A 23,891-nucleotide genomic window follows, 5' to 3' on the forward strand; every position below is an offset into this window, starting at 1 on the left:
TGGGTTTGAATTTAAATTTCAGTTCTCTAGAATAGAAATCAATGTACAATACAAATAAGATGAATTAAACTGTAATATAAATAAGAGATAAATTTAGATTTAAATAATAAAATATTAGAAATTTATATTAATATTTTTTCAATTTAAATTAGGTGTTTTTGTTATTTTTTCATTCATTAGTAGAAATATAACTATATTATTATGGAAATTAAAATTCTAAATGAAATCAATTCGAGTCTATATTAAATATGTAAATTTTATGATTCAATTAGTTAAATCATCATAATTTAAAAATTGAATGATAACATTTGTTTGACGAAAATGTTCAGAAAAGCAATGTTCTAAAATGTACGGATGATTAGAGTTCCTACAAATGGACACCAATTTCATACGAAGACTTTACATGTTGACATCCAGTGTCCAGTTACAAGCCTTCCCCAGTTGTGGCTTTATATTTTTTTGCGACTCATCAAGATTTCTGCCATCAATAATTATATACCAAGACACATAGAAATTTCTACAAAGAACATCCTATCGAGGATGAAATTAAATTTACTTTTCTCTTCAATTTTTCCCCTATACTTCCGGCACCATATAGCTTCTCACAGTTGCCAATTAAAGACCATATGAGGCGTTTTGTATCACTAAGAGTATACTGACTTGAAACCTTCTGTTAGAGGGACAACTTTCGCCGACACCTTAGACTGTAACATCAATGCAGCTTGACGAATATCCTGCATTTGACAAGGGAACATTTACATGATTTTGGAATTGGTAAGTCCACAATGTTGCAACAGACAACAAATTGGATGGTAAAACTATCTGTATATAAAGATTTTGAACAGGAAAACTCTAATGTTAGTTTCCTTTCTGATGAGCATGGCTTGAACCAGCTTTGCAAACTCCCATTAAGTTATCAGCTTACAGAAAGACAGTTGAGATGACCTTATATAGCCACATAATATGCAGTTAAATTCAATTTTACCTCTATATTGTACCGTGAGGAGAAATGTGTAAGCAATACTGCTTTATTCCGAATCCACTGGGCATTCTCAATTATCTGCAACTTACAGAAGACGTATATAACTGCATTATTGAATCAAGATTCGACTTTTACTTGCTACTTTAGAGAAACTAGGATTCCATCCTATATATGAAAATATTTTCTTATTTTTAATTTCTAACTTCATGTGTACAACACAGGTATTTAAACATTTTCTAAATTAATTTGTTTATGTATGCATTTATTCAAGAAAGTATAGAAAAGTTGCATACTTGTAGAACAATCAAAACACAAACAAACTAGTTTTCTAAAAGCACTAAAAATAATATTTTAAAATTTTCTAGCTTCAGTATCATTTTCACTATTATTCCCTTCATTGTCAACTCTCCCATATTGTTTTGTGAAGAAAATACATATGCATTTTGAAAATAAAATACATATGCATTTTGAAAATAAAAACTAAAAACATTTTCATGTACTGAATGGTCCTTCAGTTCTACCATAGGACCCATAATTGCATACCTCAAATAAATGTGTATGACCATGTTGCCGTGCATGGTCAATGCTAAAGCCTTCATCAAGGAAAGTTGCCTGTTAAAAAAGCATAGCCTTCAGAATTAGAAACCGCCAGATGTTGAATTGTAAAAATGCTGAATTGACACCATTCTCTTTGCTAAGCAGCAACAACCTTAGAAGCATCTATAGCTAGCAAAAGATACTTGAAGTTCTGGAAAATCCAGTGCAAATTAACAAAGGATAACAAGCATACAGTAATTATTTGACTGAACTATGATTAACAATGATTTGTGGTATCAAAGGTCCTGCATTTATACATTAAGGCACATAACTAAGGAACCAACCATAATGAGAAACCATACATACTTAATCAAGAAAATTTTCTCAGCAAAATTAACTTTTTAGTTTATTTCATAGTTGACTGGAAGTATGAGAAGAAAAAATATTAAGAAAATCATTTCACAGTCTTAGATGTTTAACTTGTCAGAAGTCAGGACAAGTTATCCTTCTTTCTGAACTGGATATTTCAAACTATATTTCCATGACAAAGTAATGTTTAGATAAGAAACTTAACTAAGAAAACATTTTTTTACCAGTAAAAATTCTATTCAATTCTCCTCTTAACATGTTCATATTTACTCAACAACAAGGAATGATATTAATACCTCAGTTATAAGAATTTTTGCCCTCAAGGCATCTGCATTACGTGGATCTAGCATATACTCTGATGTTGTATCTCCAGTAAAAGCCACCTCTGGAGACAATATAATGTCTGTAATCTGGAAAAGGAACCTTCAGGTTACATAACCTGTCAATTCTGTTTGAACCAAAATTCAGTAGGATTACAACCTCAACACCAGATTTCTTCAATTTTTCGATTTGCTTGCCTTTCAGATGAGAGTATTGCTTCTTCAGCTTTTTACGGATGGAGTATATGACATAACCCTGAGCACAAGGAGCAACTTCATATATCAAAATAAGTTTTAATCCTATACTGTGGAGCTTAGATACATAAAATTTTTCTTCAAACCATAGATTCAAGCCTGGACGTAGGTTTTCTGAACCAGAGTCAATTGGAACAAAGTCCACTTAACACTTTAGAAATGGGGCAGAGACAATTTTCTCCTTCACTGAGATAAATGTTTCCACTAAATGGGAAAAAAGGTAACATTCAAGATTCAGATGCAATGATATCAAGCCTCGTCAAAAAATAAAAGAATAAAAAGACGCAGTGATATCATACATGCAGAATCGAAAATTAAATCACATGGCATTGGATCAGCTTATTTCTCAAGGGGAAAAAAAGATATATTTCCATTAGAAAATTATCCAGTAAAGAGAAGAAAACTAATAGATGTCTGATTATTTGAAAAGTATAACCTACATTTTCCTCATGCAAGCTTCACATATTTGTAGTGATAGCTCAACAAATCTTACCTGGCTTGGTATAACATGGTGAGTCCTAAATGGTCTAACAACAATATCATTCCGCAATTCATACGTTTCACCTGAAACCACTCAAGAAAAAGCTGCCTTCAGCATAAAAATAAAGAGCTACAAACGTGTAAGACAAAGCAAAAAACAGAGAGCCTTAGCTATGCACCTATATCTAAAGCAACTAAATCAAGATTCAGTTCCACATTGCCCATTGCTCTGTGAATTTCGAACAGCTTCTCCACATCCTCTTTAATGCATGGAGGAACAAAAATTTTTGGAGGCTCTAAGTTGTACAGCCCGCGACTAGCTACATACATTGGCAGCCCGCCCTGGGACGGTAAATAATATAATACCAGCTCAGGTTAACATGTATAACCACATCTTGCAGCAATCAACTCTGCCCGTGAGGACAATGACGTCAAATAACAAAGTTAAACAAGAATACCATGTTGCAGAACTTAATCCATTTTAGAGTAACAAATGGCGGACGAACTAGAAGATGATTACTGAATTGAAAAAGTGAATCAACCAGAAAAAAAAAAATCAACAAGCTAATTCAAGCTCCAATGCCTACTATCTAATACAATAACCACAAAACTTATAGATTAATTATATATACAACAGATAATCTCCAAATAGTCTCAAAATCAGAAACCTCCACAAGCCAACCAAATGCTATAAGCTCAAAAATGTCTTGGCCAGGAAACAACCGACGGGGGACGGAGCATGTAAAAGCCTTCAAGGAAAGAGGCTTACTATGTGATCAAGATGGGCATGAGTGATGAATACAAACTTCTGCTGGATAGCGCGTGAAGGACACCTGCCAATATCGAACGCGCACTTCAATTCAGGGATAATCACACACGTTTCTTGGCCTCCAACCGAAACGCCTTCGATGAAATAGCCTTCCAGGTCCACTCCCTTTCGCGTCACTGCGGCTCGGGCCTTGCGGTACTCTTCTTCCTGCTCGATGGCGAGGCCAATTGAGGATAAATAGCCCGAGCCTTTGAGGGAATTTACAGGATTGACATGGTTTTGGACTAGGAAAGAGAACTGGTGAATTGGTGTTGGCTTATGGGAGATGGAATGGTAGTGGTGGTGGCCGAAAGGGAAAACAGATTGGAGTTTCGACGGTAAAATGGGAACAGAAGTTAGCATCTTCGGTACATAAGATAGAGTTTGCGCCTCTAGCCGAAAGAAAGAAGAAAGGAGCAGGGTTTTTGCGAGGTTTCTCAGCTTGTTTTTGTCTGGATTCTGGAGCGCCAGATATTTACAGAGCTTAAACGGTGCGTTTTGTCATCAGGTTTTTCATGTTTTCATTTACCATTACCTTTTTTCCCGCCATTACTTTTTCACATTTTCAGCGATTGAACATTTATCCTTTCCTTCTCAATTGTGAGGGAAAAACTGGAAAGGAAAACTTGAGGCAGGTTTAAATTTAATCTTTTACGGCTACCAGACACACAATTAATACAATCAACTTGAAGAAAGACAAATTTCTGAACGTTCAAGGAGTTACAGTGTAATTTTTGTTGTACAAATGATTATATTACAGTCTATATTCTGTACGTCCCTACATCCCGTGCTTGAAAGGGTTATATCTGAACCCTATGCATTGAGAGATTGCACAAAGAGTTGCCCTTGATCCAGTCCACCATTGAAAAAACACTGCATTCACTGGGAGAAATATGCTTCTGTCTTTTCTTTCTCAGTAAACATTCAGTCGGACATTTGGGCAATGTCTTGATAAATTTACCCCAACTGGATCAGAAGCTGCCATATTTGTAAGACTCTGCATATGTCACATCACTGCAGACTGTAATTCTCGAAGATGAAGAGATGATTTCAGCATTTTGAAGAGTGAAACCATCAATGATGGGCAAAGGAAAGCCTTTCTCGAGGTGTGCGTTTGCATAAGGTAAGAAAACAGTTTGGATGATCGTCCACACAATTGGCTGCAACAATATGGAAAATGCATAATTTGGATTCTTATTAGATAAATACGGATGAAAAACCTGATGCTTTATAATCATTACTGTGTATGTTACCTGGATCAGATACATGTGCAGACTACCAACTTTGCTCCATTTCAGTGACATTGCAAAGTCATTTAACTTAACGCTGCCACCAAGATTGTTACCTATGATTTTAACTGAACCTGAGCCCTGCATTACCTGCAAATGCCGTAGGAATTGAGTTATAATGACCTCCAAGATTCATTTCAAGAGTAGCATCCAAGCTCCAAAAGTTGATCTTATCAAAAACAAAAGTAAAAAACATTTAAACAAAATGTTCAAATGAACATAAACCCCGAGTTAAGATAAGACATAAGACGCAATTGAACCACACGATCCTTGATACAGTCACTACCTAAAAGCTCTTTTCTGTAGGTTTATAAGCCAGTGAAATGAGGGAAAGAAGCTGAAGCTGCTGAAGCTTTGGATGTTCCTGAGATTAGGATAAAAAACTTCTTGAAGATATATGTAACAGCAAGAATGAAAGTGGATCAGATTATGGTATCCACACTTGGAAACATTAGAGGTACTATGCTATTATTTACTGGATAATTATCCATACCAAATTTAGGAAAATTATTAGAAACAACAGGCATCAGCACTTCTCTATTTTATTTTATAAGGTAGCAATCCTGAAGGCCAGTAATTTCTAAGGTTATTCAAAGCTGAATTACATCACTGTTTAGTCATATGTGTTAAAATTTTGAGCAGCTGATACTAGACAATATCACCAGCTATCTGTAAAAAATCATCAGTCTCATCTCTATCATGACGACAGTGATGATGCAAAATTAGCACGATAATGAGCTAACGGAAAAATGGAGGTAATAGAAGAATGGAGAAGGGAATACTGACAATATGAACTGAAGGACAAAGATGATTCTTACACTTTCAGCAATAAACTTACCAATGAGATGCATGCAACTGGAATTACTTGGTCTGCTTCCAGAACATCAATTACCAAGTCTGCATGAATTGTAGCATCTATATTATGATCCAAAATCCTTATGACAGGAGGTGAAGACAATGAGACATTCAAATTCATATTATCATTCGGGTATTTCTTATATAATTGAGGAATAATAAATCTCCATCTTGCAGTGTTTAAGAGAGACTGATCTGGTACTTTATCCACAATCCACTGCATAAATTCAGCCTGAACATGAAAAGAAATCTTCATTTAACAAAGAAAAAGAAATGAGGGAAAACATAAACATAAAATGCATCAGTGCTTTCAAGTATGTGCGCGTAGTAACTTCAGAGCTACAAAAAACCATGCTCTCAAATATCTCTAGATATTTTCTTTCAAAGTTCAAACTTTATGAGGTTTGTGCTAGACACAAGTTAAGGTGGGTAACAAATGGTAACAAGTAAGATTTAGTCCAAAACAGTTAGTGATGTGTAAGCAATGTAAACCATGTTTAATACCCATAAAATCAAACATAATTAGACATCATAAAATGTCCACTAACACCTCTTTTTCCCAACAAAAACAAAGGAATATGCAGTAGTGTGACATTGTACATAACCCTAATGTTTGTTAATTTTACTTACATTATAGTATAAGGCTGATGCAGAGTTAAAGACAGCTTCTTCTAATGAAATCTCAACCATTTTAGACTGATCTGTGCAGAAAAGAGAAGATTCTGAACTCTTATGATAGTACTTCCCAACAGAGGCCTTTTTCCTTGATATGAATAATCCATTGATGTCAAAACCAATGGAAGCATTACTCAATGAGGGTTCACCAACAAAGGTTACATTCAAAGCAGCAATATCATCCACAAGAATTTCTTTTGGAAGACCCTGGAGAAATGAATCAAGCTGTAAGATCCCTTCTCCAAGTTTCTTGGTGAGAGTACTTTCTACAGCAGATGCTATTTGCCCTTCAAATGCATCAATCATCCTGTAAAATGAAAAGGAAAAAATAATGGAAAATCAGAGACTGCAATCTTCTTCAATGAAACAGACCAAATAGCCCTCAGAAACAATTGAAAATGGCATGAAAAAATCTGACAGTAGGAATAACCACCACACAACACAATTAGGATGCATAGATGCACATCCCTACTTAACTGTTCAGAAGGATCAGATATCCAACAAAACAAAGAAAAGAATGATAGTTCTGTTAACATAAAGGCGGTAGAAAAAGCAGCTCTAAAGAATGCAGTATCAGATTCCATTATTGCTGGATGCCTGAACATGATGAAAATGTTTTTAATACCCAAAGATAGTGGGAGTTTTGAAATCATCAAGAAAAACCCTGCCTTTTTGAATTAACCTCAGCTAGATTGCAACGCAGAGTAAACAGAAGAAAGTGGCAGACTCAGAAAGCTAATATTCATGATCAACAAGAAACAAAACCACACTGAATAGCAAAGAGAAAAGTAAAACCACTTTGGGGCAGGATGAATCAACTTTCATTAGCCAATACTAGGATGATGACAACACCGAGAAGAAGAAAGATGCTGCAAGGAAAGAAAATCATTAAAACTTAAAAAGAAAATAAAGAATTTCTACAGCAATACACACGATATCCAGGTACTTGCTTGGGAAGGGGAGGTGAGGCAAGAAAATCCCTACATTAAGTTGGATCATAAAGGAGTTACTTTGTTGCCATCTATCCCTCAGCGGTTCAAAGCGGGGAAACCCCAATATATTCGATAATTAAGTTTTTGTTTTTTTTGGGCTAATAACCAGATTGAAAAAAACCAAAGTGTTACACAGAAAGGATACAGAATCCAAAAACTGGTTCTTTGATTAGGACAAACTTTACTGTTACATGTCACAATTGATTACAAGGAGGAAAAACTACATGCCTCTAATACATAAATCTTTTGAAAAGTTTAACCACCATTAACTGAAACAACACCTGAAACAAATCAATGAACAAATAACAAAATGCATACCCTTGATAAAGCCAGGATGCCCCTCCATCCAATTTTATGGATATATTTTTGACATAACAACCACAATCGAAAAGGGATAGCTTCAGAGTTCCTTCCTGGTTCTCCAAGCCTAATGTTAAGCCCACTTCCATGCCTTCAACCTTACCCATAAGCAGCAGTCATGAAATACCCTTTGTTAAAGGACACATAAATATGAGGAGACAAGCACAAACCAGAAAGAATACTTTGCCACTGAATAAAATTTGGGCATTTTTGGCCTCTAAACATGATACCCTGAAAAATATCGATTCATACTTGAACTAAATGCAGTTCCCGCATAGAAATTTCAAAAATCCTGAAACCTTAATTACATAACTAAAAATTTGAATAACCATTTTCTACTCCAGATATTGGATCCTCGCGCCAAATACAAAACCAGCCAATAAATTACCAGAAACTTAATTAATTTTAGACGATATGCAGCAGAAAAGACACACACATCATGGCATTAACAACAAAACTCCATTAATTGCAGGGTTAATCCAAGATGATTAGGACACTGAATCAGCTTCCAACTGCATATCATAAACAAAAAATCCGTTTGCATAAAGTCGGAACATGCAGGAACCCTTTTATCGAAATGGGAAAGACCCAACTATTACGCATAGAACACAAGCTTACCAAAAACTGAAAAGGGGTCGGGAGTCTTAAAACGAAACAAAGAGTACTCTTAGCAATACCTGAACAGAAGCTCGGCCTTTATCAGAAATCACAACGGGCACAACCCAAGTATTGTAAGAATAATGCCATTTCATGCTCAAATTGCAGGTAGTTCCCGAGGTAACAATGGCGACGCCAGTATCACCGGGCTTAACAAAGGACGACAAAACATCAATCTGGTATATTGTAATATTTGATACTTCCATGAAAATATTGCCTAAAAATGGGATCTTAATGGTCTTCTCGATCTTTGGTAGCTTTAGAGGGAGCGCTGAAGATATTGCTTTGTGGATAAGCAAGTCCTTGACGAAATCAAGGCCTTGCTCGGATATTAAGATTGATGTGAAGGACTCAGAGTCTTCTGTCGCTAAGGACTGGAGATTAAGAGAATTTGAGGGAAGGAAGAGGACGGATGATATGAGAAGTAGGATAATAGCGGTTGGTGCCATTAGACGAAAATTTAATGTTACAGTAGTTTCATAGCACAGACAAGAACAGAGGAAGAAGAAGCAAGCAATGGAGTCATTATCTGTCATCAGGTTGCGTTCAAAATTACCTTTCTTGTGAAATGTCCAAAATATCCTTCTCACAGTAATAGTACATTTTCTTTTTTGTCGTGTCACCAAAAATATAATCTTAATCAACACTTACGTTGCTTTATGATAAATCTTAAGTAGAAATTTTTTATTAATTTTTTAAAATTTACTATTTTATCTAATATTAATTTTTAAAAAATAATTTTAAATTTATATTATTTATTAATATAAAATTATTATGGTAATAATTTATTTTAGTAAAAAATTACCATATGATTATTCAAGAATTAGAAATAAAATTAAGTTCATTTAGGTAATCAATTTTGTTTTATATCAGTAAATAAGTTAAACATGTAATTTTTTCATGTTGACCTTTTTTTAACCTTTTACTTCAAACTCAAAGGAAAGAAAAAAACAAGAGGATACAAGTTTTTTTTTTTTTTGTTGTTGCAAACCTTAATTCCTAATTATAAAAATTGATATTTGTATTATCTATTTTCTTCTTTTACTTACGGTCGAATTCAATCAACCAGCCAACGTCTTCCAAATAATCATCCTTCGAGGTGAAAAGTCGCAGAACGCACCAGAAGCCGACGGCTGAACCTCAAAGCGCCGGCGACTCCCCAAAACGATGGCTTTACAAGCTGGAGTCTCCACCTCAAAAGTTCTCATCCTCGTTGGAGCAGGTCTCTTCTCTCTTTTCTCTCCGGCCTCTCAAAAGTTATTTATCACTTGATTAAAACACTTGAATTGAATCTGGTTCAATTTTCTAGTTTCTTAGATTTTTCTTAAGAAATTTCTATTGATTAAATTTGTTGAATTGTTACTTAATTTTTTTTTATAACTGCTGCTATACTGGGAGTACTTAATTGAACCGATGTACTTTGTGATCTTGACTTAATTAAGTTGAAATAGATGGTGTTTATGCAATTTTCATCCGAATAAACAGCGCTACGTTTTGAGCAATACTGCTTCTTCTTGCGGTGATCAGTTCTGCTATAGAAATTTGATCTAAGCTCGCTGTTATTTCTCCACAATAGCGTGATGAATTACTATTTTAATCATCCAACCATTATAAATGAGTCCAGGATTTTTTTTTTCACGGTTTGTTACAGGAACTTACAAATTCTCTCAAAATGTGAATTTTATGAATTTGTTTACAGAAACTACAAAATTCTTAAAGTCCAAAAAAATGATTTAAAATATAAAACTCTATTAATCATGAATCAGAATCCCAAAAATAGGAAAAAAATACAAAAACTTGTTCTTCTGGGCGTCTTCTTCTTCCAAATATTCTGTTATTATAATATGCATTCTGTAAATAATGTAATTTCATTGTATTTCTTTTTCTTAAGGTAATTGATCCCTACTTTATTTCAAAAAAAGGTAATTGATCTTTAGTTATTCTAGCGTCTAATATTCAAAGAAAATGTTAGGCAGACAGAAAAACTTACATAAAATTTGACAGTTTTTTAAAAACTTGTATGAAATAGTTTTGTGAGTTTTTGGAATTAAAACAATATTTTGCAATCCAATGGTAATGTGGTCTATAATTTACAGACTAGAACAATAAGTTGCTTTTTTCTTTTTCCCAAATCCTTTATTTTAGGGCTTAGGTAGTTGCTATAATGGTGTCATAACCTTTAAAGATACAGTCTGCTTTTCTTCCCCACAGTTTCTGGGCTGCTGTTTGGACAGTATTTTATCCTGCTCCTTGTTTCGGGTTCTTTATGTTGTATTACTACTCATGATATTCAGATATGAATGTGTATGCATAGGTACACATATATCTCTCATTTATGCATGTAAACATGTAATCATGCTTGTGGGCACATGCATGAATAATGCGTTTGATCATTTTTCTCTATGGAAGTCAGGCACATGCTCCAATTCTCATTTTTCATGGTTCTTGAATTTCTTTTTTGTTTTTCTATTCTATTGAAATTTCAGGTTTGACTGGCTCAATTGTATTGAGGAGCGGGCGATTGTCTGAGCTCATTTCCCAGCTTCAAGAATTACTTGGGGGCGTGGATGAAGTTGGAGTCTCATCCCATAAATATGATACTGCGCTAATTGCAGCTCAGGTATGGCAAATTACTTACTGGCTTCAGTTTCTTCACAACATTTAGCTTTTGAATAGAGGGCAATGGAAATGTGACTTGCAGCCTCACTTTATTGGATCTTTCAATCACCATGAGGCTCAAAGTTTAGGAAGGATAACTTTAATACTAGCCTTCCTCAAACAAACAGTAAGGTATTAACTTGCTATAGTGCTTGGCGTAATCTTTTAGGTGGTGAGGCTTTCTTTCCTTGGGAGAGTATCCGGAAGGTCAAAATAAAAAGCCTTCAGAAGCGTCTTTTTTGTCTAGACTTCAACATTAACTAAGTTTTGTGATGAATAGTCTCTTCAGTTGGTGGGGCGTGTTATAAGAATATTGATCTGGGTAAGGGTTATCTACCGTTGTTGACCCCTTGCCTAGAGTGTTCTTGCTGTTTCAGAAAAAATTGTGGCACTGAGTGCTGCTATAACTTTTTTAGAGAAAAAAGAAATTGGAAACAAAGTTGATAATCAGAAAACTGATGAAGTCAGAATGTTATCTATACTGAGAGCCTCCTATTTAACAGTTCTATTACAAAAACTAACAATGTCACTCCATGAAGGTCATATTTATTTCTGGGATATGTTTTTCCTCCATTTACCTTCAGGTTCGACAACTGGCACAAGAGATCAAAGAATTAACATTGTCCAATCCAGTAACCATCTTTAATGGGAATTCTGCCTCTAGTGGTATGTATATGAAATTCTTCTTTTTCTAACTGTAGGTATTTTATATCTCTTAGGTGGCCTAGTGGACCACAACCAATGCTTCCAATAGGAGGTTAAGAAATCTTTGATCAATTCTCTTAAACAAAGGAAAAAATTTGGAAATATCATGTACAAGTCAGACTTTAAAATTAAAAAAAAAAAGCAATGCAGGAGTGATATTAGAAGCTGTGCTTTACCAAGTATTTTTTCCCATTTTGAAGTTAGTTTACTCTCCAACATTAAACGCTAGTCACAGTATGAGTTTATGTAAGAAGATTCCAATAATCAGAAAAAGCCAAAGTAAACAGCTCTACAATATAATTCACATTTTTCCCTTTCATTGAAGAAAGAAAAAGGGGTCTATTAGACCCAGATCAATAAATGAGCCAAGTAGCATCCTTCTCTGGAGAAGTTAAAAGAATCATGCAATGTCTTTGTTGAGACTATTACAGAAACTTTTGTTGGAGATTTTACATGGTTTTATCTTTTTTCTTAAATTAGATTTTGCTTGGAGTAATGTTTGGATCTGTTTTCATGGGGTCACTATAAGAACAGTAATCAAATCAAGTATCCCTTAGCCAATAGTATTCCTATAGTAGCACTCGATTGAAGTGACAGACTAATAGGTCCCATCCCTTTTTTTATTTTTATTTAAAAAGCTACAGGTGCTATAAAACTTAAATTAGATGACTTTCTCCTCTTTTCTTCTCAACCCTGAGGTAATTATTGCCTGTTAATCTTTAGTGCTTCAGTGCAATCTTCTCCACCAATATAATTATCATGGAGGTCTATCCATTGTTCTAAAGGGTTTCAACCAGGATTTTGTGCCTGTGCCGTAAATCTCGGTATAAAGGACGCATCTCACAATCCCAAGCTCAACCAAAAGTGTTAAGATTTCGACTGTACTTCAACTAATTTGTCCTTTAACCTATAGAACTCAATTGAGCCAACTTATCTTTAAATTTGTTTTTCCAATTTTGGCCTGCTGGGAGAATGTAAGAAATCCTCCTAAGCCAAAAAAGGATGAAAAAACAATCTTATAAAATTGGTATAAAATGCAACCCAATCCTTTTTGCAAGATAGCTCAACAAACATCCTTAAAGAATGAGCCTTGGCGCACAAAAACCATTCTGTCCCAAGAAAAGAAAGAGAAGTATTAATTCTAGAAGAGTTTATTGTTGCTCCAACCATGATACTGTCAGGACCCAACTATAGTGGTTAGGTTTGTCTGGCTAGTTAGAAATTATTTTCAAGTAATTACTTCTCAGCTATAAAAGGTAGAGTTGGAGCAAGAAGGAAGCTAGTGCATCTTGGAAAAATTGCCTCTTGTTAGTTTATGGGTATTGTCAGGTACCTGCCTGACCTGGGAAGAACTAAGGGAAGAAAAGAAATGATTTAAGAAGAAGAAGAGCTTGCTGCAGAAAGAAGTTTTAAATTTCATGATGCCAAAAGTTTCGAAAAGTGTAGATTGAAATCGCCAAGGCACCTCATAATGCAGAAGAGATGAAAAATACCCTCACTCTCTTTGAAACACATAACACACATCTGGGAAGAGAGCACAGTTGGGACTGTAGACATGCATGTGTTGAGCCTATTAAGAAAAGTTGTCCAAATAAAAACCTTTACCCTAGAGAACTTTAGCCTTCAAAAAAGTACTGGTCAAATTTTCACTGAGACAAGTAGAGTTATGAATAAGATGATTAAAGAGGAACCTTAACGTGTACACGCTCGAAGAATCCGAGGTACAAATTCTGTTACCGGGGTGTGGAAAGACTATTAAAGGCTCAAGGATATGAAGGAAAAGTATATCATCTGACTCAGTTGTTTAAATTGCTAAGAAAGAACAAATTTCAAAAGATGTGCCCATCAAGTTGATTAATGAAGTGATAGATAGGGACATTGTGGAGCAACCAAAAGTTACGAAGACATGGAAGAAGGCTAGCAAGGGGAAAGTCGACAATCGAGGTGTCTTCCTAAAACAAAACTCTGGAGCCATCAATTTCAAAGGGTAAAATGAATCAGAAGATCATAGAGTTGAGAGATGCTTTTGAGAAACTCCTGTGGCTCATGGTACTCCTAGCTTCAGGATTTCAGCCATTCCTTTCTAACCCGAACGTTCTCTCTTGGTCATCCTGTGCTGCAAAGAAAACAAATCATGTGTCAGTAAATCTCTGAATGTTTTAGATTTGAGTTCGGAAGGGAAGTTGCAAAACTAGCTGCTGATGGAAGGTATTGAATGGAAGGTCTTGCATAAAAACACTTATGATTGATTTTAAGAATCAATTGTAATTTACTGGTGCATCAATCAGTGTGAAAGCATAAGTTGGTCGTTACCATGCTGAAGGAAAAGTATGCTAATCAACACGGTAATTTTTCTGAGAGACAGTAAAAACACGGAGCATCCTGAAATGTAAACTGGAACTTTTTGCACATTTACATATATTTCCTACATTTAAAAATGTTTCCTTTTAATTTAGTAGGTCAGATATTAAGAGCTCTGTGATCTTATGTTTATTTTTGTACTGTTAGGGAAGCCAGATATACTAGTATAAACACATTGTAGCTAAGTAAATAATTCTATTGGCATTGACAACTTACTTTCGTCTCTGAACTTTCAAGGCTTATGTTTCATATCAGAATTACAATCAGTTTGACTAAATGATCCTATTGGCATTGTCAACTCCTTACCCTCATTCCATACTTTTATACATTTGCATGTGAACAGGGAGCTTTTCTTCTTATCTAGTGCCAGCTGCCGCTCTTGGAGCTATGGGATATTGTTACATGTGGTGGAAGGTAATTTTATTCAAAGCTAAACCTTCTTCAGTCGGAATAGCTTTTGGCATTATGCTTGAAAGCATATGCAAGCTGCTGTTTTTTTCATTTACTCTCTACTTCTCTAATTTGCAGGGTTGGTCATTTTCTGATGTAATGTTTGTAACAAAGAGTAATATGGCTAATGCTGTTGCAACCGTGTCAAAACAATTAGAGCACGTATCAGAAACATTGGCAGTAAGCAGGATTTTTTTTTCTTATATGTGACTTAATTCTTTCATATTTTAGCCACTCTTTCCTCTCGGCAGTTTGAAAAAAGTTTGATTCCACTCTACTATCTATTCATGCAGTCAACAAAGAGACATCTCTCAAAGAGATTGGAAACTCTGGACTGGAAGGTGGAGGAGCAGCATGAAACATCTAAGTTGATTGCTAATAATGTAAAGAAAATCATTTCCTCTTACGTTAAATACCTACTTTAACTAATGGATAAGTTCTCTGTTTTACTCAAGTGAATGATCCCAGCGCAGACTCAAATAGCTTCTTCCCACAATCATGTACCATGTAGCTTCCTGTTGCATGGTAGTAGTTTAGAATTAAATATTATAAAAGTAAAAAAGAAAAGTTGGGACTGGACTAAGTGAAATCAAAGATCATTCTAGTAGGTTCATTTGATTGTGTCCTTATATTTTCCCTCCAAAATGATGGATTTGGTTCATAAAATTTCTCAGTATTCATCAAGAGACCAGCTGTTTCTTTTCCCTGATCATTATTTTTCTCTTTTGACATTATCTAAAAAATAGGTTCAAATGTATGTTTTCATTCACCAAAATTTGATATCAGTCTTCTGTTTCTTTAGGCTATGTTCAGAACAAATTAAAGAATGATATGGAATTCATTTGCTCATCCATACATAGTTTAACCATCTGAGTGTCAATTGTAGTATGATCATAAAAATATTAAGTATATTTGAAATTCATGAGGAATTAGGCCAACATAACCTAAATTTCATCAGTATTTTTTCAGTTCCACATGGAGTTCTATATGAACTCAATTTTTATCACTTAAACAGTACTTTCTCATTATCTTATAATTAAAATAACTGTAAACTTGTAAATAAATTCTAAAAAGAATTTGGATTTGTTCCAAATATAACCTTAATATCTGTCAATAATTATTTAAGTAGTTATTGTCAAAGTTGTGTTAGAAGAAAAGTTTTGCAATTGACAATGGATGACCCACCCTTGTTATGGTGTAACCAAGTAGAGCAAATAGATAAAACTTTTTTCTTGTTTCTAAGTTTTTCCATTTGGATACAAGGTGAATATGACATAAAATTTAGTTCATCTACCTCCTATCAGAGAGATATCCCTTGTTCTATATGCACTTAGTCTGCAATAAATTATAGGCTATCATTGTGGGTATTTTACTGATCATGCTTGTGCGAACATGCAATATTGTTTTGATGCAGGTAAATGAGATGAAGTCGAGCCTTTCTCAAATTGGCCTTGATGTTGAAACAATTCACCAATTAGTATCTGGTCTTGTAAGATGCATTTTTCTTTATATTTTCAATTCATCTGTAGCATGTAAAAGTAGCATTATATTGTTGCCTTGCTGATGTTTTTTTTTTCTTACTGTATTAAATAGGAAGGGAAGATTGAGCTTCTCGAAGGCAAACAGGTTATATCTTTGCCCATTATTAAAGTAGTCATGTTTTGTTATATGCAATCTCTTCAAAATTTTGAGTTGTTGTTTTCTTCCATTACTTTCAACACTGTACAGGATGTGACTAACTCAGGTCTATGGTACCTATGCCACATTGCTGGAGGCGTCAAAGATGGGATAAATACAAAACTTTTTCAGGTCTGAGAACCTATATGTATTCATTTTCTTTTGATTTTGTCTTCTTCCATGCTTGAAAAATTTTACATGGTTTGATGATTTCATGTTACACATTTTATGAACTCTTGATTATAGCAGTCCTTTTTGTTTGACAGGAGATAATTAAATCACTGTTTTCCCTCCATATTAATTAGGGTTTTTTGCTGTACTTGTCAGGATGTTGGTTCAAAGCCAACCATTGATTCAGCGGGGACACAAGGGGAGAAATCGCTCAAGGTAGATCATGAATCACATTTTCCCTAACTCTTACCCTTCTATTCTCCAATAACATAGTCCTATAATAAATTTCAGGGCCTCCAATTCATAGCAGAAACTAAAGAGTCAATTGAAATTGATAAACAACTGACAATGAGCAAAAAGAAAAATGATCTGGACAATGTTTCTGGGGAGAAGCTCCCCAATATAAAAACAAAAATACATAGGTCGTATCCAGTTGGTATTTCTTGGGTCCGTGATATCATGGGACCTGCATTATGATTTTTTATTGCCTTCAACTGTTATCAATTTTTTTTGCATGGAACCTTTTTTTTCTTTTTACATTCGTTCCATGTCTCCACTTGTTTTACTGTAAAAAAAGTGATTCAAGATCCATTTCCTCAGCCATAAAGAGGAAAACATATTGACTGTATAATTTTGCAATATCATGTCTTTCCAGGATAAAGTGCTCTTTGTGTTTTGACATTGTAGATTCATGCAATCTACTCCTTGTAAACTTTTTCGGTCAGTTCTAATGGACATACAGAAAGCACTCTTATTCTTTTTACTTTGTAGAGTCATATACTCTACTCAAGAACTGTACCTTTTTTTGTTAGCTCTGATGGACATTCAGAGATTGGACTTGAATGATTGCTAACTTGTAGATATTGTGCCACTAGTGGCACCACATAGTCCTGCCCTTCCAAGACTGTACTTGATAATGATTTGTCGTCAAAGATATGTGAAATGTAGCAGTTTCATTCGTAATTTGCAGATATGAAATCGTTCAAAATCTAGTGTGCAATGCTCAATATGCTTGAAATCTTATAAAGTTATTGGAATTTAGATGTCCAAGCAAATGCTTGAGGATCTTGGTCATATATTGTGGCATCTTTACTTGCAAGTAGTTCAAGAAATCAAATGTGTGGTATTCTCAAATTTCTTGAAATCTCGGAAATTTATTAGGATTTCGATGTTGAAACAATATCTTTAGGATCTTCCTCCTATAATATAGATCTTTAGAGATTTGGAAATAAACTTAAAAATGAAGTTAAGTGCAAGTTTGATGATGGAGGTAGATTTTTTTTTTTTTTTTTTCTCTTTTTGATGGAATGACCTGTGGTGTTATGTTCCCCTTCTCTCTACGAAAAGAGTGGGAGATTTGAAGGTTACAACTTCCTCTGAAGGCAATAAAAAAAATAAAAAATAAAAAAGAGGACAGCTTAATTCAAAAACCCTTTAATAAATTTAGGTTTTTTTTTTTTTTTTTCTCCTCTCTTCCAGAAACATCATTTTCGGAAAATAAAAGTGACTTGGTTTAAAGTTAAAAGAACTTTGTTGATTCATGGTTACTCACAAGTGGAATGATTAGATTAAGGGAACTCTGACTAATTGGGCTTTGGTTAGGTAACACTTCAAAATTAAAATTTTGATTGCATCAAATTAATAAAATGTTGAAAAAAAATCAAACAAAATTTTTAATAATTTATATATTTGATGCATACCTAAATTAATTTTATCGATTTTATAAATTTATAATAATTAATCTGTTTTCGTATTTACCGGAAGATAATGTTATTCTCAATATCATAATTCTGTTCCTATTATATAAAATTAAATTTTGAATTAGGCCAATTATATTAAACCATGATTCTTCAAGTTTGGCAAAGCAAACAAAGGGCAAATAAGAAGAGTCTTGTGGAATCAAATTCAAAGCAATCCATCCACTTCAAAAACCATATTCCTTTTCTCCATCTGTAAATAACAATTCTTTTGGCATCTTCTTCAACTTTGGAATCATTGCAAAGGAAACGAAATAATAGAGATTCATGAATTTTGTTTTGTATTATTTAATAAAAATATATATATATCATGAATTAACATTTTAATTTTCTTTTATATTTATCTTTCTAATTTATTTATTTTTTTTACTGTTTTTGTAAATATTTTTATTTATTTAACATAATGAATTTTTGATTTTGTAAATCGACCATTTTGTGTTATGATTGTATTAAGTGGATTTTGGTAAACATAATCAAATTTCTTTCGGCAACTTTTTATGTCCAGATTAAATCATATAGATATATTGTAGTTATTTTGTAATAGAGAAAATAAAATTCTTTTCAATGATCCAGTCTCAATCTTATACTCATTTTATTTATTATTTATTTATTTATTTTTAACTTCTTTCACGAAAGATCTAATAAGACAAGTAGTGGGCTGGGCCACGGAGCCTGACAACACAAGTTGCCGACAATTGGGCTGAGCTTTTCCTATGTCGGCTCAGACCAAATAAAACCCGAGTCGGTCCCCGCTATTTGTCAATGAAGGATACAAAAAGAAGCTAGGGTTAGGATATCTTACCACGAGCATCAGATTGATTTCCACCGATTTCTGATCGTCTTCGCCTCTAAGCAAAGAAGGTATTTCTTCTTGTTTTGGAAATCTTTACTGATAATTAGTTTGCTTTGCGGAAATTTTATTGTATCTTCGTCGCTTCTGATTACGACTATCTTTTGTGATCCACCGGTTGATCTTGTTATGTTAGAAGAGATCGTTTGTTTCCCGTTCGATAAAATATTTGGTTATGTTAATAGTCTGTTTATTAATCTATTGATTTTTCCGCTGGTTAATTTTCTGTATACCAATTAATTTTTTGTTAGCACGTGTGATTCTAGCTCGATATGCATGCTCTTGCAGTTTTAGTTTCTGAACTGAATTTCAGGTTAAAGGCCTCTGTTTTTCTTCCGATTTTTAAAATTTGAGTTTGAAGAGAATTTGTTATAAAACGAGGGAAAATACTTTAAATAAATGCTTACGTCAGCTGTAGTTTTCCCTGATCTTATGGAAGAATCGTTAATCAGTTCATGTTTTATGATGCAGAATTTTTCATATTCTGTCAGTAACCACCTTATTTACATGGGTTATATCTATATCTTCTGTCTTTTAGTGTTAAGCTTGGCTTGGTTGGGGGAAACTGTCTTCTGGAAAATTTTAGTATTAATTCTTCAAAATAAATGGAATATTTCTTCACGGGTTTTTTGTTGAAACTTAAGCTTTGGTCATTTGAATTTTGTTCAGCAATCATTCTTAATGAGGTTTCTATTTTTTTTCCTTGTAAAGTTGATTTATATGCAACTTTTCGAAATTTATTTCTTTGCATAAATGGGTTTTCCATCCATGTGATCTCTGGATAAAGATCCAAATTAGTTCAGTTCTGTGCCTTAACCGTGTTAATATTCTAGTTTTCAATCAAATTGTTTAGTTCATTGTTTGAAAGTTGAATATTTTTCAGCTTAAATTTTTTTTTTTGTTTTGTTTATGCCAAATAACTTTTTTTTTTTTTTTTTTTTGACTGGGGACAGCAGCCAGATCAGAAACCATGCCGAAGAATAAGGGAAAGGGAGGGAAGAATAGAAAGAGAGGAAAGAACGAAGCAGATGATGAAAAGCGGGAGCTTGTTTTTAAAGAAGATGGGCAGGAGTATGCTCAAGTGCTTCGTATGCTTGGTAATGGCAGATGTGAGGCCATGTGTATTGACGGAACCAAACGTCTTTGCCACATCCGTGGTAAGATGCACAAGAAGGTTTGGATTGCAGCTGGTGATATTATACTTGTTGGGCTTCGTGACTATCAGGATGACAAGGCTGATGTGATCCTCAAGTACATGCCTGATGAAGCCAGGCTCCTAAAGGCCTATGGGGAGCTGCCAGAGAGTACTCGTCTCAATGAGGGCATTGCTGGAGGTCTTGATGAAGAGGATGAAGGTGCTGGCGATGATTATATTGAGTTTGAGGATGAAGATATTGATAAGATATAGGTTTTGTGAATTGACTCATTTTGGATTGTATCTTTAATTCCAAAGAGATCTTTTATGATGTTGATTTTATTGAAAGCCTATATAAGGATTGCATGTCTCATGTACCACCCCCGTATTAAAATTCCACAGCTTTTATATTTTGAAGTTTTCTCTGGGTGATACTGAAATTAATATATACATGCTGTCTTAAATAAATACTAAACTATATTAGATTAGATATAGATATTTTGTGCCACCCCCAAAGTCGTCTGCGGGTTCCTTGTCCTGATGCTACGAATTTGGGATCCTTGTTCTGATGATACTTCATTCTTAGTCCTTACATGGAAGACAACTTTTAGTAGATCTTTTCTCTGAGTTAAATGAGCTGGAGTTGTGTGATGTTACTTCATTCTTAATCTTTCGTTGCATAAGTTGTTTTCCTACTTGTCATTATAGCTTGTAGGCTTTCGTTTTAGCTCTCACGTCCATGACCTTATTAAGTGCAGTTTCTTGTGGACTCAGCTCATTTATGCCACACGGTTATGCTATCCGAATGGTACAGGTAGGTTCGATGAAATCAAATTATTATTATTTTTTGTTTGTAAAATTTACACTGGGATTCAATGGAAGATTTTACACACGCCTAGCAACAAGTACTAAAATATGTGGTAAAGGTGGAACTTATTTGTTAACATTTCATCTCGGATTTACATACTGATTGTTGTTGGATCCATGGTCCAGCTGATAGTGGAAGCGGGTAAAATATTATGTAGCATCATCTCTGCATTTGGTTTCTCTCTTGTCTCCCAGTTTGGTGCGCTTGAAATTTTTTACTTTTCCTGTCTCCCTTGTTAGATCTTTCTTACTTGCCTGCCGCAGTGGAGATCTATAATTGAAATATTCTAGCTAACAAAAATCACAAGGGTATAAATTGATGGGTGGTCTTTCCTTAATGTAAAGAAAGGACAAGATTACCTTAACAATGGACTCTTTCCTGAGCTGATAACTTGGTACCGTCTTTCGTCTTGATATATTTCTTGGAGCCTTAAGCCTGTTATTAGCCAGTCTGCATCCATATTTCTCGTTTGATGCAGTTATCGACATGCTATCAAACTGGACAGATACCTCGTTAGATCCACAACTCTCCTTTTCTTCCCCTGCAACATCAGAAAGTCTCTTCCTGACAAGATATCTTGCATCACTTTTAATTGGTTCTATCTGATTGTTTATGCTGTTTTCAACTGAAGAATTATCTGGAATTCGAGTTGCCATCCAACGCTCTAGCCAGCTCCAGCCCATGTTAGGCTCACTCTCGTTCCTCGTTTGCCTTTTCTTCGAACAGATTCTTAGCTACAAGCCAATTCAACAACTCTCTATTAGTACATCTCTAAACTTTGATGTTCTTAGCTATATTAGCTGTACCTGTTGTGAGAAGGCATAAGCGAGGGCTCTTTCCCGCCTGGTTGTTGCTTCTAGCCTGCTCCGAATTCTCATCTTTGAAATGTTGCTACTCACTGTGCTATCATCCCAGTCTTTCTGTCATTTTTTCATGTTATACACAAGATTACTTAAACATTCCTTCAATCTGAGCCACTTCAATCATTGAAATACATTCCTTCACCTCATTGAAAAGTTATGGCAGAAAACTTCAAGCTATTTTCTGGTTTACCTTTATCTTCAAAATATGAGCTCTGGACTTTTGCTGCAGCCAGTTATGTGCGGTAATGCTTTCTTCTGGAATAGAGAAAGTTTTCACGGAATTATCAGCTTGAGCTTCTATTGATGTGTCCAGAGACTCCCTACCAAGACTTTCTGTCCCAGCAAGAGCCTCCTGCTCTTCATCCTTTGTCGGGATCTCGTTGATTGAAACCCGGCGCCTTGCCTGAAAATCAAGTACGTATTGTATAGATCTTAAGATGAAAAATTCCAATTCAAAATAAGGTAGATTGTTCAGAAAGTTCATTGCTCTAGGCAGCATCAATTTCACGCTTCAGCTCTTAAAATAATGAATATATATATATATATATATGGGGGTTCTCTTTATTGGTATTCAATCTTCTGAAATCCAAAAACATCATAAACAAATAGTAGAAAACTAAAACTGTGTGCTTTTTGTTTGCAGAATTTCTTGCGGTACGTAAATGACTAACCAGAAAGTCTCTAAATGCTGACTGAATAATGATTGCAGCATCATCTTCCCTAAATAATTTAGAAATTGATTTTGGCTGTTCATCTTTCTTGTAATCATTTGTTTCTTCCCTTAGGATGTTTCCTTCTTCCACCAACTCTTCTGGTGCAGGCTGTGTAACAGTAGCCTCAGAGCTCTTAATAGAAGCTGAATCCTCCTCTGCTAGAACTGAATTAAATTCATCTCCACACAGATATGATCTCACAGAGCTCCACCTTCTCTTCTCCACCAAATTGCTTCTCTCCTGACAATTACAGCAAACAAAGAAAATTAACAAGAAAAGCTTCTTCACTTCAAGCTATGAAATACAATTCCAAGAAAGCTAGAAAACAGATAAACAGAGATGTGATTCAAGAGACTAAACACTGTTGATCTCATGAGACCCGACAGAGCGATTTCTAGAGAAGACACCCTTGAATAATTCTCCAGTAATTCCCATCTGGGAAAATCCCGAACCCCAGAATTCTCAAAAGGGTTGTCCCTCAATTATATCGAGAAACCATCCATGATCAGTGATCAGCACTGAGATTCTCTGAACTTATATGTATATAGAAAAGAATACAAGGTTTATTTTATATATAATAATAATCCAAAATAATCATAAGGATACAGAAAAAGAAAAAACGTAACGTAATTAATCCACATGTTAAAAAAAGAAATCAAGTGCAGGGTAAATAGAACTTTAGAGCTGGACTGATAAATCTTTTAAAGTGAAAGATTATATAAATTGGAGAGTTGCTTTTTTAATTACTTTTTGCACGTGGTTTGCAGCAGATTGGCTTCACAAAAAGTTTTCTTCTTCCCGGGGCTACCTCTATTCCTCTCTTGGGTTGCTGCAATTTGGTTGGCTAATGAAGATCTAAACATTTTTCAATAAATAAACCAATAATAGTATCCTTAAAATTATTTAATCTTTGTCGAATTAAATGACCAATTTCCAAATTATATTGATAAGAACATATGTACCAGCAGCTTCTCGTGTGTCTGTTAAGGTAAAGTGGGAACAAAGCCATGAGACTTTTTAAGGTTTGTCTGTGTAAATTGCAAAAAAATGCTTGTGACAATTAATTAAGCAATGATCATGACTTATAATGTTTGCTTATTGCAC

The 23,891-nt window shown here is 34.5% G+C and overlaps 5 protein-coding genes across 11 annotated transcripts; 2 read left to right on the forward strand and 3 right to left on the reverse strand.

Annotated features, from left to right (window-relative positions):
* Positions 1-364: 364 nt before the first annotated feature.
* Positions 365-4,274, reverse strand: CPZ (Metallo-hydrolase/oxidoreductase superfamily protein). 2 transcript variants are annotated; one of them, XM_022034468.2, is made up of 8 exons: positions 3,713-4,274; positions 3,123-3,285; positions 2,957-3,027; positions 2,369-2,464; positions 2,185-2,298; positions 1,526-1,594; positions 986-1,066; positions 365-734 (listed from the first exon to the last, which is right to left on the reverse strand). In XM_022034468.2, exons 1-8 carry the CDS (start codon positions 4,112-4,114, stop codon positions 645-647), a joined length of 1,086 nt encoding a protein of 361 aa, XP_021890160.1. In that variant the 5' UTR covers positions 4,115-4,274; the 3' UTR covers positions 365-644. The 2 variants fall into 2 exon arrangements, with proteins under 2 accessions (XP_021890160.1, XP_021890162.1); XM_022034470.2 differs by having other exon boundaries at positions 986-1,060; positions 3,713-4,270.
* A 163-nt stretch (positions 4,275-4,437) lies between these two features.
* Positions 4,438-9,093, reverse strand: LOC110808855 (lipid-binding serum glycoprotein family protein). Of its 2 annotated transcripts, none has more exons than XM_022034467.2 (6): positions 8,600-9,089; positions 7,881-8,020; positions 6,526-6,877; positions 5,879-6,127; positions 5,005-5,130; positions 4,438-4,911 (listed from the first exon to the last, which is right to left on the reverse strand). In XM_022034467.2, exons 1-6 carry the CDS (start codon positions 9,026-9,028, stop codon positions 4,723-4,725), a joined length of 1,485 nt encoding a protein of 494 aa, XP_021890159.1. In that variant the 5' UTR covers positions 9,029-9,089; the 3' UTR covers positions 4,438-4,722. The 2 variants fall into 2 exon arrangements, with proteins under 2 accessions (XP_021890159.1, XP_088071780.1); XM_088215654.1 differs by lacking the exon at positions 4,438-4,911 and adding an exon at positions 5,327-5,404 and having other exon boundaries at positions 5,035-5,130; positions 8,600-9,093.
* A 508-nt stretch (positions 9,094-9,601) lies between these two features.
* LOC110808850 (golgin family A protein (DUF1664)) lies at positions 9,602-17,262 on the forward strand. 2 transcript variants are annotated; one of them, XM_088215656.1, is made up of 11 exons: positions 9,603-9,801; positions 11,066-11,199; positions 11,822-11,903; positions 14,647-14,717; positions 14,832-14,933; positions 15,047-15,136; positions 16,168-16,242; positions 16,347-16,379; positions 16,482-16,562; positions 16,758-16,817; positions 16,893-17,262. In XM_088215656.1, exons 1-11 carry the CDS (start codon positions 9,747-9,749, stop codon positions 17,076-17,078), a joined length of 969 nt encoding a protein of 322 aa, XP_088071782.1. In that variant the 5' UTR covers positions 9,603-9,746; the 3' UTR covers positions 17,079-17,262. The 2 variants fall into 2 exon arrangements, with proteins under 2 accessions (XP_088071781.1, XP_088071782.1); XM_088215655.1 differs by having other exon boundaries at positions 9,602-9,801; positions 16,347-16,562.
* A 1,802-nt stretch (positions 17,263-19,064) lies between these two features.
* LOC110808815 (eukaryotic translation initiation factor 1A) lies at positions 19,065-20,760 on the forward strand. Of its 2 annotated transcripts, none has more exons than XM_022034426.2 (2): positions 19,065-19,219; positions 20,162-20,760. In XM_022034426.2, exon 2 carries the CDS (start codon positions 20,179-20,181, stop codon positions 20,614-20,616), a length of 438 nt encoding a protein of 145 aa, XP_021890118.2. In that variant the 5' UTR covers positions 19,065-19,219; positions 20,162-20,178; the 3' UTR covers positions 20,617-20,760. The 2 variants fall into 2 exon arrangements, with proteins under 2 accessions (XP_021890118.2, XP_088071784.1); XM_088215658.1 differs by having other exon boundaries at positions 19,072-19,219; positions 20,165-20,760.
* Positions 20,761-21,162: 402 nt separating this feature from the next.
* IQD33 (IQ-domain 33) lies at positions 21,163-23,405 on the reverse strand. Of its 3 annotated transcripts, none has more exons than XM_022034423.2 (6): positions 23,148-23,405; positions 22,746-23,027; positions 22,265-22,477; positions 22,018-22,131; positions 21,571-21,945; positions 21,163-21,501 (listed from the first exon to the last, which is right to left on the reverse strand). In XM_022034423.2, the coding sequence occupies exons 1-6, from the start codon at positions 23,220-23,222 to the stop codon at positions 21,361-21,363; spliced, it is 1,200 nt and encodes a 399-aa protein (XP_021890115.2). In that variant the 5' UTR covers positions 23,223-23,405; the 3' UTR covers positions 21,163-21,360. The 3 variants fall into 3 exon arrangements, with proteins under 3 accessions (XP_021890115.2, XP_021890117.2, XP_021890116.2); XM_022034425.2 differs by having other exon boundaries at positions 21,163-21,481; positions 23,148-23,399; XM_022034424.2 differs by having other exon boundaries at positions 21,163-21,465; positions 23,148-23,394.
* Between the last annotated feature and the right edge of the window lie 486 nt (positions 23,406-23,891).

This window comes from Carica papaya, chromosome 3 (assembly GCF_054855325.1).
Source record: "Carica papaya isolate Zhongbai chromosome 3, ASM5485532v1, whole genome shotgun sequence".
Classification (NCBI taxonomy): domain Eukaryota; kingdom Viridiplantae; phylum Streptophyta; class Magnoliopsida; order Brassicales; family Caricaceae; genus Carica; species Carica papaya.

Bases quoted from the DNA above. Each gene is read 5' to 3' on its own strand.
- LOC110808850 (XM_088215655.1), top strand. From the start codon at position 9,747: ATGGCTTTACAAGCTGGAGTCTCCACCTCAAAAGTTCTCATCCTCGTT. The intron at 9,802-11,065 runs GTCTCTTCTCTC...TTGAAATTTCAG, and splicing joins TCTCATCCTCGTTGGAGCAG to GTTTGACTGGCTCAATTGTA. The intron at 16,818-16,892 runs GTAGATCATGAA...AATAAATTTCAG, and splicing joins AAGGGGAGAAATCGCTCAAG to GGCCTCCAATTCATAGCAGA.
- LOC110808855 (XM_022034467.2), bottom strand. From the start codon at position 9,028: ATGGCACCAACCGCTATTATCCTACTTCTCATATCATCCGTCCTCTTC. The intron at 8,021-8,599 runs GTATTGCTAAGA...CTTATGGGTAAG, and splicing joins AAGGCCGAGCTTCTGTTCAG to GTTGAAGGCATGGAAGTGGG. The intron at 6,878-7,880 runs GTATGCATTTTG...TTCATTTTACAG, and splicing joins GCATCCTGGCTTTATCAAGG to GATGATTGATGCATTTGAAG.
- CPZ (XM_022034468.2), bottom strand. From the start codon at position 4,114: ATGCTAACTTCTGTTCCCATTTTACCGTCGAAACTCCAATCTGTTTTC. The intron at 3,286-3,712 runs GTAAGCCTCTTT...TTACCGTCCCAG, and splicing joins ATGCCCATCTTGATCACATA to GGCGGGCTGCCAATGTATGT. The intron at 3,028-3,122 runs GTGCATAGCTAA...GAGTGGTTTCAG, and splicing joins TTTAGTTGCTTTAGATATAG to GTGAAACGTATGAATTGCGG.
- LOC110808815 (XM_022034426.2), top strand. From the start codon at position 20,179: ATGCCGAAGAATAAGGGAAAGGGAGGGAAGAATAGAAAGAGAGGAAAG.
- IQD33 (XM_022034423.2), bottom strand. From the start codon at position 23,222: ATGGGAATTACTGGAGAATTATTCAAGGGTGTCTTCTCTAGAAATCGC. The intron at 23,028-23,147 runs GTTTAGTCTCTT...TGTAATTGTCAG, and splicing joins GGTCTCATGAGATCAACAGT to GAGAGAAGCAATTTGGTGGA. The intron at 21,502-21,570 runs GTAATCTTGTCC...GATTTTTGTTAG, and splicing joins GGAAAGAGTCCATTGTTAAG to CTAGAATATTTCAATTATAG.